Below are 20,117 nucleotides of genomic sequence, written 5' to 3' on the forward strand. Positions count from 1 at the left end.
TAAGACATGACTATAGCCTGACTCTCTCTCTCCTCTCTCTCCCTCTCCCTCTCTCCCTCTCTCTCTCCTCGTGCAGGTGGCCTGGCCATGAATAAGCTTCGGCAGAGTTTCCGCCGGAAGAAAGACGTGTATGTGCCGGAGTCCAGCCGGCCACACCAGTGGCAGACTGATGAGGAGGCCGTGCGCAGCGGCAAATGCAGCTTTGCCGTCAAGGTAACACACACACACACACACACACACACACACACACACACACACACACACACACACACACGCACACAGACACGCACACAGACACACTCTATCTCTCTCTCTGTCTTGCGCTCTCTCTCTCTCTCTCTTTCTCTCAGTCTTGTTCTCTCTCTCTTGTTCTCTCTTGTTCTCTCTCTCTCTTTCTTTCTTTCTTTCTTTCTCTCTCTCTCTCTCTCTCTCTCTCTCTCTCTCTCTCTCTCCACAATACACACACCCTTTCCCCTTTCCCTTAAAGGCCACACTGGGTGGATTGGCAAGGTTAGGCTACTCTGAGCCTCATCCAGCTGCTAGGTGTCTCGCATTAGGACAGTGTCAATGAAAAGGAGGAGCTGTATTTTTTTCAATTAGTGCAATTGGCTTTTCCTTTTCATGGAATGGATTCTGTTGGAGAGGTGAAGAGGGAAGTTCACTACTGATACTGAAGAAAACGTGACCTGGTTGTGGTTAGTGAAGTAGTTTTAAGTAGTTTTCTCCCCGTCAATATTTTTTTTCCAGAATTGATGGAAAACAGTGGATGATTCAAGATTATTTTAATGGTCCCGAAGGAAATTTGTCTTGGACATGACATACATAGCTGCCACATACACACAACACTGATGCACATGATGCCACATAAACATAAACACAACAACAATACATACATACATACATACATACATACATACATACATACATACATACATACATACATACATACATACATACATACATACATACATACATACATACATACATACATACATACATACATACATACATGCATAAAGTGCCCTCATAGAGATACTCAAGTGCATATCTTCTACAGCCTACCACACACATACATGGCATTACAGGATGGTAGTTGTTAACGACCTGCGTTCAGTAGGTTAACAGAAACGGGGACAAAAGAAAACCTATACCTATTCAAAAACCTTTTCTTGTTTTTAACTGGTACTCTGAATCACCTGCCCGAGGGTAGCAGCTCATATTCTGGGTACAGAACATGTGATGGATCCTCAATTATTTTCCTAGCATGCCTAACTACAGACTCTTCATATATTGCTTCACACAGTGACAGACAGTGGGTCATCACCCTTGGTGGTCAGGGTAAAAGGAGCTGGAGCAAGTTTGGAGGAGCTTATTGTCTCGCTGTTGTTCTCCATGAAAGACTAGAAGACTTCTGGTGACCCTAAGAAGTCTGTGCTTAGCGCTTAGGCCAGCGGGCTCATTTTAATATCACTTCTACACGCATACATTTTCAAACCTGTTCTGGGGTGCATTTCTCGACAACATCATTGCTAACTAAGTTAGCAACTTACTTGGTTGCAATGCAATTTCCCATTGGAAACCTAGTAAGTTGCTAACTGGTTAGCAACGATGCTTTCGAGAAATGGGTCCCTGATCTAGATCAGTTTCATTTATTTATTTATTTATTTACCTTTACTAATTACATTTTGTGTGTGTGGAAAAGGATAATTTGGAACAGTCTGTTGTTTATTTTTTGTCATGCTGGCGGTGCACCAACTTTACCCTCTGTGTGACCCCAGACAAGGCAGCTGTGTCCTCAGAGTCACCCCCTTTGCTTTGCTGTGCTGATGAATGACAGACTGGATGTCATTGCTGTGATGCAGGCATGCGTGAGTCGATTATGTTGATGAACCACAACACGACTCCCGTCTCCACCCCACGCTGTTCAAAGCAGCACCTCCTCCTCCTCCGAGCAGCACCTCTGTACTGTCCCACACGGGGACTTTCGGTACTTTCGCCCTTTCGGTACTTTCGTCTTACGTCATACGACCCGAACCCTAAACCTAACCTTAACCCTAACCTTAACCCTAAACCTAACCCTAACCTTAACCCTAAACCTAACCCGAATCCTAAATCGCTTGTTTGAAATGTTTGATTGCCATGTGACGTACCATGTAAGTACCGAAAGGGCGTCAAACTAGTGGGTCCCGTCCCACACGGATGCCTCCAGTCCAGACGCTTCTGACTTTCACAACAACGCTGTGTGTGCGTGTATGTACGTGTGTACGCATAGGTGTGTGTGTGTGTGTGTCTGTATGCCTCTGCGTGCATGTGTGCGTGCGTGTATGAGTGCCTGTGGTGTGTGTGTGTGCAATGCATGAGCAGATACTGCAGTAGGGCAGCTTCTGTGGTTGTGGTGGAACATATTGAGTGTGTGGTTTGGAATTGATTGCTTGTGTGGGATCAGGTGGGAGAGTTTGGTGCATCTGCTCTGCTGCACTGTGCTGCGCTCTTCCCCCTGGAGATCAGTGCTTTCATAACATCTGGAAGTGTGTTTCGAGTAGGCTAGTAGCAGAGATTCTTTAAATATATAGAGATATGCCAATGTAATAGGTATGGGCACCTAACATGACCAGGTTCCAGTCTGCCTAAAGGGGTGTGTCATAATACTCCTAGCATTGAATAGAACAGTCCTTAGGTCTGCCTAGGTCTGTCTGAAGGGGGATCCCCCCCCCTCCCCCTTGCAATAGTAGAACCCGGAAACAATGGGCCAATGGAACCTCTCTCTCTACTCTACTCTCTCCTCTCTGGTAGTAGTGCACATGTTTCTGCATTGCTGAAAATACAGAGTTGTCAGTTTTGTCAGGTTTTTTTGTATGAATTGTGGGAATTGTACTATCTGAAAAAAAGAAAAAGTGCTTGTGTTTTTTTAAGGATTTCCAAAAAATTGAGATTGTGCTCTTGGTGTTTATATCCTCTTACTCAGACACCATTCATATGTTTAGGGTGGTCATGGAACTGTTCATTTTTTACAAGGTGATGTTCTCTGGGAGCATTCACTGAGCGATCTGGACGTTCCTGAAAGGAGAGGCAAGCAGAGTGTGACGTCAACTACGTACAGTGAGGAGAATAAGTATTTGATCCCTTGCTGATTTTGTTGGTTTGCCCACTAATAAAGACATGATCAGTCTTTAATGTTAATGATAATATGTATTCTAATATGGAGAGACAGAATATCAAAAAGAAAATCCAGAAATTAACTCTAAAGAATATATAATAATTGATTTATATTTAATTGAGGGAAATAAGTATTTGATCCCCTGCCAACCATTAAGAGTTCTGATCCCGCAGATCAAATGGCACTTCCAATCAACTTGTTATCTGAATTGAACACACCTGTTAATAGTAACCTGCACAAAAGACACATTGAATCTGCAGAATCAGTCCATAGAATCAGTCAATCAATCAAACTAATCTCGCCAACATGGGACAGACCAAAACGCTGTCAAAGGATGTCAGGGACAAGATTTTAGAACTCAACAAGGCTGAAATGGGCTCCTGGATATTAAAGAGCAAACTGTTGGTGCATTTCTTCCCAATTTTAGGACATACAAAATGATCATCAATCATCAATCTTAGGCCTGTCTCTGGTTCCATACAAGAGTTGACCTTGTGGGAATTTAATAATCAGAAAAAAGGAGATAAAGCACCTCAAAACTGTATGGGAGGAGCTAGGAAATGATCTCAAGGCAGCTGGGACCTCAATCACTAAGAAAACTATTGGAAACACTTGATACCACAGCGGATTAAAATCCTGCAGTGCATGCATGGTACCCCGGCTTCAGAAGGAACCTGTTCAGGCTCACCTGAGGTTTGCCAATGAACGTCAAACTGGATTAGGATATGATTGGGAGGTGCTGGAATCAGATGACACCAAAATCAAACTGTTTGGCATTAACAAAACTCGATGTGTTTGGAGGAAGAGAAATGCTGCCTATGATCCCAAGAACAACACCTTCTCCAACATCATAAATGAAAGTGGTAACATTATGTTTTGAGGTTGTTTGTCTGGCCAAGACACAGGACAACTTCACATCGTCAAGAAATGGATGGAGGGAGACATGTAAACGTACAATGCTGCATGCCAACCTCTTTGCCACCACCACTAGACTGAAGGTGGGTCATGGATTGGCCTTCCAAAATGATAATAATCCATAACCTACAGCCCAAGCAACGAAGGAGTAGCTCAAGCAGAAGCACATTAAGGTCATGAAGTGGCCTAGACAGTTTCCAAACATTAACCCTATAATAATCCTGTGAAGGGAACAGAAGCTCCCATTTGGCAAGCTACAGTCATACAACTTAAGTGATTTAGAGATGATCTGCAAAGAAAAGTGGACAAAAATCCTTTCTAATATATCCACAAACATTGTAATTATCTGAAAGAAACATCTGACCTCTGTATGAGAAAACAAGGGCTTTGCCACCAAGTATTTTGTCTTCTTTGACTAGAGGGGTCAAATACTTATTTTCCTCAATGGAATACAAATCAATTAAAATATATTCTTCAAAGTTATTTTCTGGATTTTCTTTTTGATATTCTGCCTCTCTATATTAGAATACATTTTATCATTAATTTTATAGAATGATCATGTCTTTATTAGTGGGCAAACCGACAAAATCAGCAAGGGATCAAATACTTATTCTCCTCACTGTATTGCTGGGTCATCGAGCCCAGCTGTATTACAGATGCTGACACCTGCTAAAAGTTTAACTTAATTAGTCTCACTTAAGGAAGAAAAATCCGCACTCACAAACTGTGTCTCATAATTTATTTATATAACCACCATGTCCAAAAGCAAACACGTTCAGGCTATCAAGCCTTCATCAGTGCGTGGTGAAGGCTTGATAGCCGAAACGCATTTGCTTTTGGACATGGTGGTAATTTAAATAAATAATGAGACGCAGTTTGTGAGTGCAGATTCTTATTCCTTAAGTTGATACATTTTATTGCACACCCAAAAACTTTTGTTTTTTCCAAGAAGTTGAGCGCGTCCTTTGCCATAACTCAATTAGTCTCATAGCACTGGTGGATTGGTGTCATTTGTTTTTTTCTGTCTGCAATAAATTATTCCGAATCCTTACTGAAAAAAAACATTTGAGCATTATATATATATAAAATAAAGCCCTACATCTAGCCTTCAAGGCTGGTTGAGTTTGATCCATTTTGCGTAAACAAAACCATTTGTTAGTTCCAAAAGGAGATGGAATGCCCAGGCTTTTGGAACCACACAAGCGTGATTTCATTTTGATAATGATAGATTGAGTTTACAAACTCACCCTTTTTAAACTTGTTTCGTGCCTACTAGGGGTGGGCGATATGGGCAAAAAAAATGATCTTGATAAGTTTTAGAATTTTCACGATAACGATAATTTGACGATAATTTCCAAAAACACTTGCAAAAATCAGTAGGGCCTATTTCAGGAGGGGGGGGGGGTAATCAATGTGTTTGAATTGTACTGTATGGGAATTTGGCAGGGCAGGATGAGTAAAGCAGAACATTTGTAGGCCTATGTAGCCTAAACTGCATGTTACCAAGAGGTCTGCATAAATGATGGCATGTCTACACTAGGCTACATCACAAAGCATGGCAGTATAACAAAGCTACACATTTATGCTGTCTATTATTTGTGCATGATTCCAGACTAATTTCAATTCTGCACTGGAGGTAGTAGTGCTGCATTTGTGTTGTAACTGGGGAGGAATGGGAGAAATGCTGTGCTGAAGAGCTTTTGAATTTAAAGGATTTATCCGGAGTTGGAACAAATTTGCCTGTTTTTTGCATGTTTGGGGTGAAATACAGTCACTCTAGAGCAAAATCAAGGCAAAAGGATGCGTTTTGAGAAAGTTTGATAATATCACGTTAGCCTCGTTAGCCATATCAGCTATGCAATATGAAAGGTGTGGGCATCGTTTTTCGGCGGTTACACACATTTCAAAAACACAACATTTTAAAGTCTTGCACAGCTCAAAACAACGTCACACTTACCTCGTAATATGTTGAGGGTATCCACACATAAACCGAAGTGTCCAAAGTCCTTCATGTATTCTTGAAAGGTCTGCAGAATGTGTTTTGTGAAGCTACTACCTTGAGAATATCTAAATTACGGTCAAGACAACTATTTGACACTAAAGCCCACCAAGTAGATTGCCGAGTGCGTCGCACCATCAGCTGTGGTTACTCGCTATGGAAATAATCATAGCTGATGGTGCGACGCACTCGGCAATCTACTTGGTGGGCTTTAGTGTCAAATAGTTGTCTTGACCGTAATTTAGATATTCTCAAGGTAGTAGCTTCACAAAACACATTCTGCAGACCTTTCAAGAATACATGAAGGACTTTGGACACTTCGGTTTATGTGTGGATACCCTCAACATATTACGAGGTAAGTGTGACGTTGTTTTGAGCTGTGCAAGACTTTAAAATGTTGTGTTTTTGAAATGTGTGTAACCGCCGAAAAACGATGCCCACACCTTTCATATTGCATAGCTGATATGGCTAACGAGGCTAACGTGATATTATCAAACTTTCTCAAAACGCATCCTTTTGCCTTGATTTTGCTCTAGAGTGACTGTATTTCACCCCAAACATGCAAAAAACAGGCAAATTTGTTCCAACTCCGGATAAATCCTTTAATAACATGCATATGCTCTGGTCTGTAAAGTAATACTTCATCACTTTGCATGAAAACATATCCATGTAAATAAAAAATAGTTTTATAATGTATTGCTTATGATTCTGTTAGATGACAGCCATTTTTGACTGGAAAAGTGCATGGATAGGAAACTAGGGCAGCTGCAAATTGCGCCAGTCTAACTGAACAGTACTTGTCCACCTAAGCAGTTATGCCATCTATACATGCAGGTGGGTGTTTGAGTAGTGAGTAACAGCCACTAATAGTTGTAGAGAACAACATTGCTTAGCCTAGTTCGCTAACTAGCATGCTAACTAGCGATTTCTCAGACCAGAGACAAAGCTGTTTATCTTCCTAACTATTTGGCTTTCCATAATCACAGACGGCTGCTAATTAAAGCACATAGTTTCAAAACGCCCTCAGCATCATGCAATGGCTGGTTTAATGGTTGAATTCCTCATGTAAATCCACCATTTGGATAACAGCAACTCTCCTCCACTGCCCAGCAGCAGCAGCGCTGTACGAGTGAAACGGAAATCTCTCTCTCCCTGTCTGGCAAAACGCTGCAGCCCGCCCCCCTCAGCACTGTCTGCTCATTGGTTCACAGACTTTATTCTCCAGTTCACAACAACATTACTATTGGCTGAAAGGCTTGGCTGTCGTCGCTGTCTGAATGAGTCCTGTCACAGCGCTTTTGTTGATTTTAGCGACTTCATAAAAATATCTCGATATTGCAAAATTACTCATCGTCAAAACAACATTTACGATAATTTCGCAGACGGTATATATCGCCCACCCTTAGTGCCTACTGTAGCCCTATGTATGCAGCCTCATTATGGGTCAGCTACAAAAAAGAAACATTGCGCAAACTCCAAGTGGCATATAATGACTTTCTAAGTATATTGCTGAAAAAGCCTAGGAGTTGCAGTGCTAGTAAATTATTTTGTGACTCAGGACTTTGTACCTTACCGGGTCTCTTGAGGAACCTAATGTTTAAGTTCATGTGCCGTCTGGATAAGTCTAAAAACTGTATTATAATGATTCTCTCAAACTCCAGATGCAACTCTATCTGATATCAATCATATGTGGAAGCATTGGTATGGCTGCCTTTTAAGACTGTCATGACAGATATGTTTGTATATGCTTAGGCATTATTGTTTGTTGTTGTTTTTCTCTCTCCCTTCCTTTTCTTTTCCTGCCTATTTTATATTTTACTGTTTTTTTATGTATACTATGATGTGTGTCTGCCTATTGGGCCTAGAGCCTGTAATAAAGTTCATATAATATATATATATATATATATGTATGTATGTCTATAGATGGTGGGTTTATTGTGAGCAGTGCTGGTGCTGTAGCTAGGCTGCTTTTGCATTGCTCAACATGCACACAGACAGAGCTCTGGTGGTGAGTTCATGCACATGTAGCCACCCACATACATGCCAGAGGGGTGAGTGGAGTTCTTGAGAACATGACGTGTTGTACCAAGCAGCCTGCGGTGCAGTCAGTGTGCTGGCCTGGCTTCTCCTCCGCCTGTGTGTTGTGGCAACAAGAAGACTGATCTGGTGTGCATTTCTCGAAAGCGTAGTTGTTAGCAGTTAGCAACTTGGGTAGTTGCCAATGGGAAATTGCATTGCAACCAACAAAGTAGCTACCGTAGTTAGCGACTACGCTTTTGAGAAATGCACCCCTGGTGAGATGAGCTGTACGCAGGGATGGCATGCATGCCAAGATGCCTCATGTCATCATAGCCCTATGTCTCAATGTCTATGGGAGCAGCAAAGTAGAGGATCAGTTCCCTCCAGGCTGCATAAGTAGGCATGTTGTTGTTGACATGCTTGGCCGTGGTAAATAGACATGTTGTTGACATGGTGACTATGGGAAGCACAGTATCTATAACAACAACTAGCTCACATTTTCCTTTCATGGTAAGGGTGGTTGTAGATCATCATGCATTGTCTAAAAGCTGCATCCATCTCAGAGAAATGCTGTCTCAATCTGTGCCTTGGCCAGCACTGCTGGAATAGGATGGAAATGGGCCAGCCCTCCTGCGATTGTGGTTTCAAGAACTGGCTGGCCATGAAGGATCTGGGCATATCTATCCTCTTTGTTGCAGACTGGCTCTGCCTCTGAGGTCTGGAAACATTACCAGCCTTACCTGCTCTCCACTCCCTGCCTCCCATCCACATAAACCCAGCCCCACAGAACAGAGGGGTATACTCTGGGACAGGGTTTCCCCAAACTGTGGTGCGTGCACCCCTGGGGGTGCGCGGCCTGCCATAAGGGGGTGCGCCAGCTAAATAGAGCAATGGTGGATATGTGAGTTTTTATCCAGCATTAATGAACATGTCGTTTTTAATTCTAGGGTGAATTGTATGCTGGAAGGGTCCATCTGAAGTGTAGTTTAACTCCTAGACTATTGGAAAAGAGGATTCCCCAAAACAACTGTGCATGATTTAGGGCAGTCATGGGTGAGCGGTTAGTAGGGGTGTGCAAAATAATCGTCGCATCGATGCATCGCGATACTTACTCTCACGATACAATGCATCGATTCATGACAAGGTATCGTGATACTTATTTTCTCAATATACTGCATGGATTCATGACAATTGATTATTTGATAACAATAAAATTCGATTTGCCACGGGTTATTTTGTTCAGTAGAGAATAGGTAATATTTCTGTTGTGATGTAAGCTCTCTCCCAGATGATAGAATGCTTAAATAGAATGAACTGACTTAAGAAAGCTACACAGCAACTGACAAATAAGCTGTATTTTACACATTCACTGAAGTAAATATCGCAATGCATCACAGTAGTACATGAATCGCAATGCATCGTGATAGAATCGCATCATGGCATGTGTATCGTGATGCCGACGAATCGTGAACCCTTTGCCAATACCCACCCCTAGCGGTTAGGGCGTCAGACTTGCATCCCAGAGGTTGCCGGTTCGACTCCCGACCCGCCAGGTTGGTGGGGGGAGTAATCAACCAGTACTCTCCCCCATCCTCCTCCATGACTGAGGTACCCTGAGCATGGTACCGTCCCACCGCACTGCTCCCCATGGGACGCCACTGAGGGCTGCCCCCTTGCACGGGTGAGGCATTCATGCAATTTCGTTGTGTGCAGTGTTCACTTGTGTGCTGTGGAGTGCTGTGTCACAATGACAATGGGAGTTGGAGTTTCCCAATGGGCTTTCACTTTCACTTTCACTTTATAATGTGCAGTGAATGCGCAGTGAATCTTACTTCTGTGGCCATTAGCACACCAAAATATTCGCTCAGGGGGTCCGCGAACCACACTGAAATGTGCAAGGGGGTGCGCAGGGAAAAAAGTTTGGGAACCGCTGCTCTGGGATATGCCAGATTAAGATGATGGGTAAATCATCTAATACTAGAAGAGCCTGCAGTCCTCATTTTCTGAAGACTAACTTACTGGCTCTTCTATTCGATGATTTTGCTCCTAAACCAGCTTCTAGTTCTTAGTATTGGCCCCTGAACAGGGCAGCGTAGGACTCGGGAGGAGAAATGTTAGACGTAGGTTGGAGTCATGTGATTTTTTTTTTTTTGAGGAGGGAGAGGAGAGGAGAGTTAGGGGGGGCGGGGGTGGGGAGAGTCATGGGAGTCTGAAGTGATGTGGTGGGTACATTGTGACCACTGGACACCCTCAGTCACCTAATCCCCACTGTCCCACTGGCCATAATTACAGGCCAAATTAGCCTCAGCTTTATCAGGACACTTAAGGACTGCTCTTCTGAGATCTTTATAGCCAGAGACTATACAACAATGCTACATGCTACACGGATCCATTGACTTTCACTAGCTTAGCGACATACTCCCTCTTTTAACTTGTCTAAAAGCAAGACAACGTTTGACATGAAAAATAAGACACTTTACCACTTTTATAAACCCCGGCCAACGATTTTAACTGTATTAAGCCCCAAAATAGTGGCATACCCCTTAACCACAGGTGCAATACGAGTTTGCCTTGTGAGAAACCGTCCCCTCCTGCTTCATGCTGGTTACTAATGTGAACCTATAACTTGTTAGTATGAGATCTTTATAGCCAGAGACTGCACATAGATAGCGTCTTCACTGCAGGTGTAATGAGAGTTTTCTCTGTGTGTCCTCTGAGCAAACATCCCTCAACGCTGATTTTCGATGTGTGTGTTTGTGTAATGTAAACATCCTCTAAGGAAACTGGTTATGCTGAAGGTGAACCCGCAGGGTAGACCTAGGGGTGGGCGATATGGGCAAAAAAAAATAGCTCTAAGTTTTAGAATTTTCACGATAACGATAATTTGACGATAATTTCCAAAAACACTTGCAAAAACCAGTAGGGCCTATTTCAGAAGGAGGGGGGGTAATCAATGTGTTTGAATTGTACTGTATGGGAATTTGGCAGGGCAGGGTGAGTAAAGCAGAACATTTGTAGGCCTATGTAGCCTAAACTGCATGTTACCAAGAGGTCTGCATAAATGATGGCATGTCTACACTAGGCTACATCACAAAGCATGGCAGTATAACAAAGCTACACATTTATGCTGTCTATTATTTGTGCATGATTCCAGACTAATTTCAATTCTGCACTGGAGGTAGTAGTGCTGCATTTGTGTTGTAACTGGGGAGGGACAGAGAGTTGGGAGAAATGCTGTGCTGAAGAGCTTTTTAATTTAATAACATGCTCTGGTCTGTAAAGTAATACTTCATCACTTTGCATGAAAACATATCCATGTAAATAAAAAATAGTTTTATAATGTATTGCTTATGATTCTGTTAGATGACAGCCATTTTTGACTGGAAAAGTGCATGGATAGGAAACTAGGGCAGCTGCAAATTGCGTGTTGAATTTCACACATTGTAATTTAACTCACTGCGCCAGTCTAACTGAACAGTACTTGTCCACCTAAGCAGTTATGCTATCTATACATGCAGGTGGGTGTTTGAGTAGTGAGTAACAGCCACTAATAGTTGTAGAGAACAACATTGCTTAGCCTAGTTCGCTAACTAGCATGCTAACTAGCGATTTCTCAGACCAGAGACAAAGCTATTTATCTTCCTAACTATTTGGCTTTCCATAATCACAGACGGCTGCTAATTAAAGCACATAGTTTCAAAACGCCCTCAGCATCATGCAATGGCTGGTTTAATGGTTGAATTCCTCATGTAAATCCACCATTTGGATAAGAAACTCTCCTCCACTGCCCAGCAGCAGCAGCGCTCTGCACGAGTGACACGGACGGTGACGACGGAAAAATTTTTCTCTCCTGTCTGGCAAAACGCTGCAGCCCGCCCCCCTCAGCACTGTCTGCTCATTGGTTCACAGACTTTATTCTCCAGTTCACAACAACATTACTATTGGCTGAAAGGCTTGGCTGTCGTCGCTGTCTGAATGAGTCCTGTCACAGCGCTTTTGTTGATTTTAGCGACTTCATAAAAATATCTCGATATTGCAAAATTACTCATCGTCAAAACAACATTTACGATAATTTCGCAGACGGTATATATCGCCCACCCTTAGGTAGACCACGTGCGTGTGTCCGTGTGTGTGTGTGTGTTTGATTTATGAATCGCACTACTACGCCCCAGATTCCTGGCCGATGCGGTCATCTCTCCTCTCGTCTCCTGACCTTGTGGCACTCACTCCACCTGCTCTCCATAAATTAGCCGTCCACAGCGCACCAGTGCCCCGCAATACGCTCTACACATGGCCTTCCGATTGGGCGCCAAGGGTCATTACAGAGACCATAGGCGTGTGCGCTGCGCGCAGATCTGTGTATGTAAGCTAATATGTGAAGCCTACAGTATATGCCATGCTAGCAATGTCTTCTGACAAAGTTTATAAAGGCAACAACCTTGAAATTCTGCCGGAACTCTGTATTAGGCATGGCTTTGAAGTCTGTGTGTGTTCACAGTGTGTGTGTGTGTGTGTGTGTGTGTGTGTGTGTGTGTGTGTGTGTGTGTGTGTGTGTGTGTGTGTGTGTGTGTGTGTGTGTGTGTGTGTGTGTGTGTGTGTGTGTGCAGCTAGTACAGCTATGCCAGCCTGTGTATTTGGCTGCACCAGTACAGGTTTAGTGTTCAGCTGGTTAAATGGAGGCCATTGTGTGTGTGCGCTCGGTGTATTGTCGGGGAGGGAGGTTGATGAGTCTTCAGTGTACTGCATCAGGCAGGCAGGGGCTCTTTTCTTTCCTCCCTCCCTCCCTCCTGTCCGCAGCCCAACACAGGGGCTTTGTGCACGGCACGCCAGGGTAGCCTAGCCTGAGACCAAGAGTGCTTAGCCCACTGGTTTTTCAAATGGGGGCCAGGCTGGAGTCTACCAGTATGTCATGGTAGAGTTTGGGAACCCTTGGCTTGGCCCCCGGGTTCCCAACCAGGGGTCCGTGTTCCCCTAGGGGTACTTGGGCACACTTCAGGAGGTAAGTGGAAAAAAACTACCAGTGGGTCAAAGACGTACAAAATGGCATTGTCATTCAGTCTAACGGATGCCTTTTGCTGACTGTAACTGTAAAAAACATGACTCTTATATGAATAATATTTATTGTTACAGGGAATTCAACTTGGGGGGGTTTCACAAGACAAAAAGGTTGGGAAACACTGACCAGCCAGCCAGCCAGCCAGCCAGCCATGCAGCCAGGCAGGGAGAGAGAGCCATGCAGCCATGCAGGGAGAGAGAGCCAGGCAGCCAGGCAGGGAGAGAGAGAGAGCCAGGCAGCCAGGCAGGGAGAGAGAGAGAGCCATGCAGCCAGGCAGGGAGAGAGAGAGCCATGCAGCCAGGCAGGGAGAGAGAGAGCCATGCAGCCATGCAGGGAGAGAGAGAGCCATGCAGCCATGCAGCCAGCCAGGGAGAGAGAGAGCCATGCAGCCAGGCAGGGAGAGAGAGCCATGCAGCCATGCAGGGAGAGAGAGAGCCATGCAGCCAGGCAGGGAGAGAGAGAGCCATGCAGCCAGGCAGCCAGGCAGGGAGAGAGAGAGCCATGCAGCCAGGCAGGGAGAGAGAGAGCCAGGCAGCCATGCAGCCAGCCAGGGAGAGAGAGAACCATGCAGCCAGGCAGCCCTCCCTCTGGAAAAGCATGGCACTGCAGGATGGAAAGTTGAGCTCTTCTCATCTCAGAATTTTCCCCAATCTATTATGAAGCCTGTCTCTAGGTCTTTGAGTCTCTCTCTGGTTCTGTCTCGCTCTCATTCTGTCTATATCTCTTTCTCTTTCTCTCTCCCTATCTCTATCTCTATCTCTCTCTCCTTGTGACATTTTTTACGTCTCTCTCTCCTTTTCTATCTGTCTAGCTCTTTCTCTTTCTTTCTCTCTTTCACTCTTCTTTTCCTTCTCATTCTGTCTGCTTCACATTCTCTCTCCTTTCTTTATTTTCCCTCCATCAGCCTCATGTTAGTGCAACCTACCTTCCTCCATCAGTTCTGCTTGCCTCTCACTCACTCTCTCGCTCTTCCCCCCTCTCTCTCAACTCCCCCTCTCTCTTTTTCTCTTGTTCTCTTGCTCTTTCCCCCCTGCTCTCTCTCCACCTTTCTGTCTTGCTCGCTCTCTCTCTTTCTCTCTTTCTTTCTTTCTCTCTCTCTCTCTCTCTCTCTCTCTCTCTCTCTCTCTCTCTCTCTCTCTCTCTCTCTCTCTCTCTCTCTCTCTCTCTCTCTCTCCCCCCCCCCCTTTATAGTATCCCTTATTGTCATACATAGAGAGCAGCTGTGTTGTTTGGTCTAAAATAAGATATGTTGTTGAGATTACTGCAGAGGCTTCAAATAGAGGAAGAGGAGGAGGAAGAAAAGAGGCCAGGCTGCTGGAGGAAGGCTGAGTACTGGAATTAGCAGCAGAAGCCCGGCTTCCGCCTGACTTTGCACTTTCTGCACACACACACACACACACACACACACACACACACACACACACACACACACACACACACACACACACACACACACACACACACACACACACACACACACACACACACACACACTGCGAGAGGAATGGTAAAAAACAAAGGATGATTTTCTCCGCCTCAGTGAGTGTGTGAGTTCGCCAGATCTTCCTCCATGTGGACAGCTGGTGTAGGGGGCTCTGTGCATTCTCATCCCACATGGATGCACGCCCCACGTGGCTAAGTGATGTGGGTTTCTCAATAGGCCTCAGAGCCACACTGCTCTACACTACAGAGCAATAAGGCAGTAGGCTAACTGCGTTGTTGTGGAAAATCAGTTGCTATGACTTTAATGGCATCAAAGTTTAAATTGAAATAAAATGATTCATCTGCACAAAAGGTGGTAATATAAAGTAACAAAACTGATGCATGTCCATAATCTCTCCAAAATTACTTGGACTGTACTACAGGATCATTTTAAAGTCATTTTACTCAGTTTTGGAGCTCTGCCCAGTTACTGCCTTTTTTGCTTTGTAGGGCGGTACAGCTATAGCCAGGCTGTGCCCTCCTAGTGATGCAACACTTTCAGGGTTGCAGCTAGTCAGGTCAAGAGCAAGTGGGCCTACTTTCTGAGTTCCCGCAAATACGGGAACTCCTCCCACTTTGTCGAGAAGCAAACAACCATAAGCAAACCAAGAGAGGCAGGTCAACCATGCCGTTTGGGAAACGTTAATTGTTATGCTCTTGGTCAGACCAAGTCTCGAAGAGATTTGAACGTCGATGATAATCAGGCTAGTACAGCTATGCCAACCATGTCAGGCGGCCGTGGCCTAGTGGTTAGAGAGTTGGTCTTTCAATCTAGGGGTTGCAGGTTCGAATCCCCCCTGACCTCTCCCTACATCTCCAGCCATGGCTGAAGTGCCCTTGAGCAAGGCACCTAACCCCACATTGCTCCAGAGACTGTAACAAATACCCTGGAAAATTAATAACTGTATTTCGCTTTGAATAAATGAAAGCGTCAGCTAAGTGCAACGTAATGTAATAAGTGAAAGAAAGTGAAAGCCCATTGGGAAACTCCAACTCCCATTGTCATTGTGACACAGCACTCCACAGCACACAAGTGAACACTGCACACTGCACACAACAAAATTGCATTTTATGCCTCACCCGTGCAAGGGGGCAGCCCTCAGTGGCGCCCCATGGGGAGCAATGCGGTGGGACGGTACCATGCTCAGGGTACCTCAGTCATGGAGGAGGATGGGGGAGAGCACTGGTTGATGATTACTCCCCCCACCAACGTGGCGGGTCGGGAGTCGAACCGTCAACCTCTGGGATGCAAGTCTGACGCCCTAACCGCTCACCCATGACTGCCCTAATAATGTAATAATGCAATATCAAGCGGAAAGAGACCCCTCTGCAATGTCAGTGGAGAATTCCGACCAATTTCAGCATGTACTGTAGTTGTGTTGCCCAGTCCCTGAGGATGTAACATTTCCATTGTTGCATCTTTCCGAGATCCTGGCCAGTATGCTAAGATGTTTCAAACTTTACGTTAGAAGCATCCAGACCCTCCGAAGGGGGGTAAGATGGGAAAAGTTTGAGAACCACTGCACTACAGTATTAGGAATGGAATAATAATCCAACGCCTTCTCCCCTGATGACAGTCACAGATCAGGTGACGCCAAGCTTGTGGAGGAGCACTGAAAGGTCCTAAGTCACAGTGTCTTCACACACACACACACACAGACAGACACACAGACAGACACACAGACAGGCACACAGACAGGCACACAGACAGGCACACAGACAGGCACACAGACAGGCACACAGACAGGCACACAGACAGGCAGACAGGCAGACAGACAGACAGACAGACAGACAGACAGACAGAGACACACACACAGACAGACAGAGACACACACACAGACAGACAGACAGACAGAGACACACACACAGACAGACAGAGACACGCTCACACGCACACACACGCTCACACGCACTCACACGCACACACACACGCTCACACGCACACACACACACGCTCACACGCATACACACACACGCTCACACACACGCACACACACACACATACTTGGAGACACAGATTCTCCCTGTCCCACCCCTTCCCCCTTTCTTCTTCCTCCGCCTGTGCCCTTTACTTCCCCTGTCTGTCCAAAGACAGGCCAGAGGTCTGCAGTTCATCAGGAAGGCAGCAGCTTGATAAAGCACATTCTTGGGAAAACACTCTCGCTCTCCCTCTCGCCCGCTCTCTCTCGCCCTCGCTCTCTCGCTCTCTCTCTCTCTCTCTCTCTCACCCTCGCCCGCTCTCTCTCTCTCTCTCTCTCGCCCGCTCTCTCTCTCTCTCTCTCTCGCCCGCTCTCTCTCTCTCTCTCTCTCGCCCGCTCTCTCTCTCTCTCTCTCTCTCTCTCGCCCGCTCTCTCTCGCCCACTCTCTCTCTATCTAGCTCTCTCTATCTCTCTCTCTCGCCCCCTCTCTCTCTCTCTCTCTCTCGCCCTCGCCCTCTCTCTCTCTCTCTCTCTCTCTCTCTCTCTCTCTCGCCAGCTCTCTCTCTCGCCATCTCCCTCTCTCGCCAGCTCTCTCTCTCTCTCTCTCTCTCTCTCTCTCTCTCTCGCCCTCACCCGCTCTCTCTCTCTCTCTCTCTCTCTCTATCCCGCTCTATCTCTATCTCTATCTCTCTCTCTCTCTCTCTCTACTAACAGTCCACTGTGTTTGCATTTCCTCTTCCTCCTGCTGCTGATGCCGATGAGCTCATCAGTTGAGCTGTGGCCGTCTCTGCCTCTGCCTCTGGTCTCTGGTCTCTGTGTGACCTCGTAGCTTCCCAGGGTTTCCTGCTTTCCACGAAAGGGCTGACGATGGCTCGCTGGCTCAGCCACTAGTTATCCAGCTACACACAGACACAGACACACAGAGAGACACAGACACAGAGAGACACAGACACAGAGAGACACAGACACAGAGAGACACAGACACAGAGAGACACAGACACAGAGAGACACAGACACAGAGAGACACAGACACAGAGAGACACAGACACAGAGAGACACACACACAGAGAGACACACACACAGAGAGACACACACACACAGACACACACACACAGACACACACACACAGACACACACACACAGACACACACACAGACACACACACAGACACACACACACAGACAGACACACACACAGACAGACACACACACAGACAGACACACACACAGACACACAGACACACAGACACACAGACACACACACACACAGACACACACACACACACACACACACACACACACACACACACACACACACACACACACACACACACACACACACACACACACACACCAGGCAGGCAGACAGGACCCCGGCCGCTGTCATGCTGTAACTGGAGGTAGCGAGAGACAGCAGCAGCAGTTGGTTGCCCCCCTGAGTGAAGCGCGCGAATGTGAATGTGAATGTGAATGCGAATGTGGACGTGGACGTGGAGGTCGGATCGGTCTATCTTGCGGCAGGGAGTGGACACAGGATGTGGGGAGACAGCGTGGCCGGAGTTATGTCAACAAGGCACGGAACTGCACTCTCAAGACCGGGTGGGGTGGGGTGGGGTGGGGTGCAGGGCTGCTGTGGCGGGGGACTGTGTGTGTGTGTACATGTACGTCTGTGTGTGTGTGTGTGTGTGTGAAGTGTGAGTCTCTGTGTGACTGTTTGTGTCTATTGATGTGTGTGTGTGCGTGTGTCTCTATGCATGTTGGCATGATTGTGCTGCTGTGGGGGAATGGTGCGTGTGTGTGTGTGTGGGGGGGTGGTCATATGTGCGGAAGGAGTCAGGGTTAAGGGTTGGAGAGGGTGGAGGGAAGGGCAAGGGGTGGGGTGGGGTGCTTGCTCCTGTGTGTGTGTGTGTGTGTGTGTGTGTGTGTCCGTGTGTGTGTGTGCTGTGCCTTCCTTCATGGCTGCCTGGCCTGCTATGCGTGGTTGCTGGAGCGCAGGATCATAATGATGTGGGGGGAAAAGGGAGGAATGAGACTAGGGATGCACGATGTATCGGACCTTAACATCGGTATGGGCCGATATTTGACATTTCTCAAGACATCGGACATCGGTCCGATGGGTAAAACTGGGCTGATGTTAACACCGATGGTTTTTTTTTAATATGTTACGGTTCTTAATTGTATTGGTTCTGATATGTTTTTAACATAAGATTGGACTTGACAGTGACTTTCATTGTTTGTCTTCTAGTTTGTGTCTATTTTTAAAAAAATCTATTTTCCAAAACACGTTTTAACTCCCTGTGATAAAATTAAAGAGGACATTCAAAATTCAGTTTGCATCATTGTCAGTCTATATTAAATGTTATCTTTTTTTTTAAAAAATATACAAAACATCGGTAACGATTAATATCGGTTATCGACCAAAATCGCATTATCAATATCGGATATCGGTATCGGCCGAAATTTTTCACATCGTGCATCCCTAAATGAGACGTTCTGCCTCAGCACACCAGGCTAAGGGCCCGCTGTCCTGTCCCCACTGCCCACCCACACTTCACAGCCAATGAATGCATGGAATGCATGTGCTCGTCTCACTATGCGTGAGTGAGTGCCTGCATGCCGCTAAGTGTGTGTGTGTGTGTGTGTGTGTGGGTGTGTGCATGTGTGTTTATGTGTGCGCATCCGTTTTTGTGTGTGTGAATAAGTAAGCGTTTCCCTCCTTGTCTTTCTGTTGATGTGATGGTGAGGTCAGTGTCTAAGAATAACCCCAGTGTGTTTGTATAGCACTGAAGGCAGGGTGGGGGTCGGAGGCTGTGTGAGCGTGTGCATGTGCGTGTATGTGTGTATGTATGCCTGCAAATATGTGCGTGCGTGCGTGTGTGCGCGTGTGTGTGAGAAAGCATGTGTGTCTTTGTGTCTGTGTGCATGAGCACGCGTGTCCGTGTGTTTTAGGCGGAGGTGCCCTAGGACTTCCTCTCTCGCTGACATTGCTCACAATGGCCGCCAGCCTCACGAGTTGACCTATGACCCCCCCCTGACGGTGAGATGCTGAGGGCAGAAGGGGTTCGCCAGTCAGGCAGCCTCCTGACCTCCTGACCTCCCGACCTCGCCACTGGGGGAGAGGGGTTCAGGAACGGCATTCACAATGACCCCTGCACACCACCGACCCCTGCCTCGCCCCTGACCTTAGCCAGTGACCCCTTCGCTGTTTGTTTACGTGACTGTGCAGTCCGTGCCGATCAGGGGTGCATTTCTGAAAGCGTGGTTGCTAACTGTTAGCTACTTTGTTGGTTGTAATGCAATTTCCCATTGGCATCTACCAAAGTTGCTAACTGGCTAACAACTACGCTTTCGAGAAACACACTCCAGAAGTGGACTGGATGAATGTAGCAGCAAGAGTGCAAACGTATTAATATGCAAATGATGCACTCTTTTGTGGTGTACTTTTTTGGTGTGCTCCTGTCACTTCCTTGCAGATCAGAGCCTCCTACATTTTTGGTGCCTTCTTCTTCACTTTTTTCACTTTGTTTTTCTGGTTTTTTTTCTGCAGCGAATATGTTATTTATGCTGATTA

General features: G+C 45.9%; 1 protein-coding gene across 3 annotated transcripts in view; it reads left to right on the forward strand.

Annotated features, from left to right (window-relative positions):
- Positions 1-20,117, forward strand: part of numb (NUMB endocytic adaptor protein) — a 113,628-nt gene that overhangs the window by 56,160 nt on the left and 37,351 nt on the right. For all 3 annotated transcript variants that reach the window (XM_063183705.1, XM_063183706.1, XM_063183707.1), the window contains exon 2: positions 77-213. In XM_063183705.1, the coding sequence (XP_063039775.1) occupies positions 77-213 (137 nt within the window). The remainder of the gene's footprint in view (positions 1-76; positions 214-20,117) is intronic.

The sequence above is a fragment of the Engraulis encrasicolus genome, chromosome 19 (genome assembly GCF_034702125.1).
Source record: "Engraulis encrasicolus isolate BLACKSEA-1 chromosome 19, IST_EnEncr_1.0, whole genome shotgun sequence".
In the NCBI taxonomy this organism is placed as follows: Eukaryota; Metazoa; Chordata; class Actinopteri; order Clupeiformes; family Engraulidae; genus Engraulis; species Engraulis encrasicolus.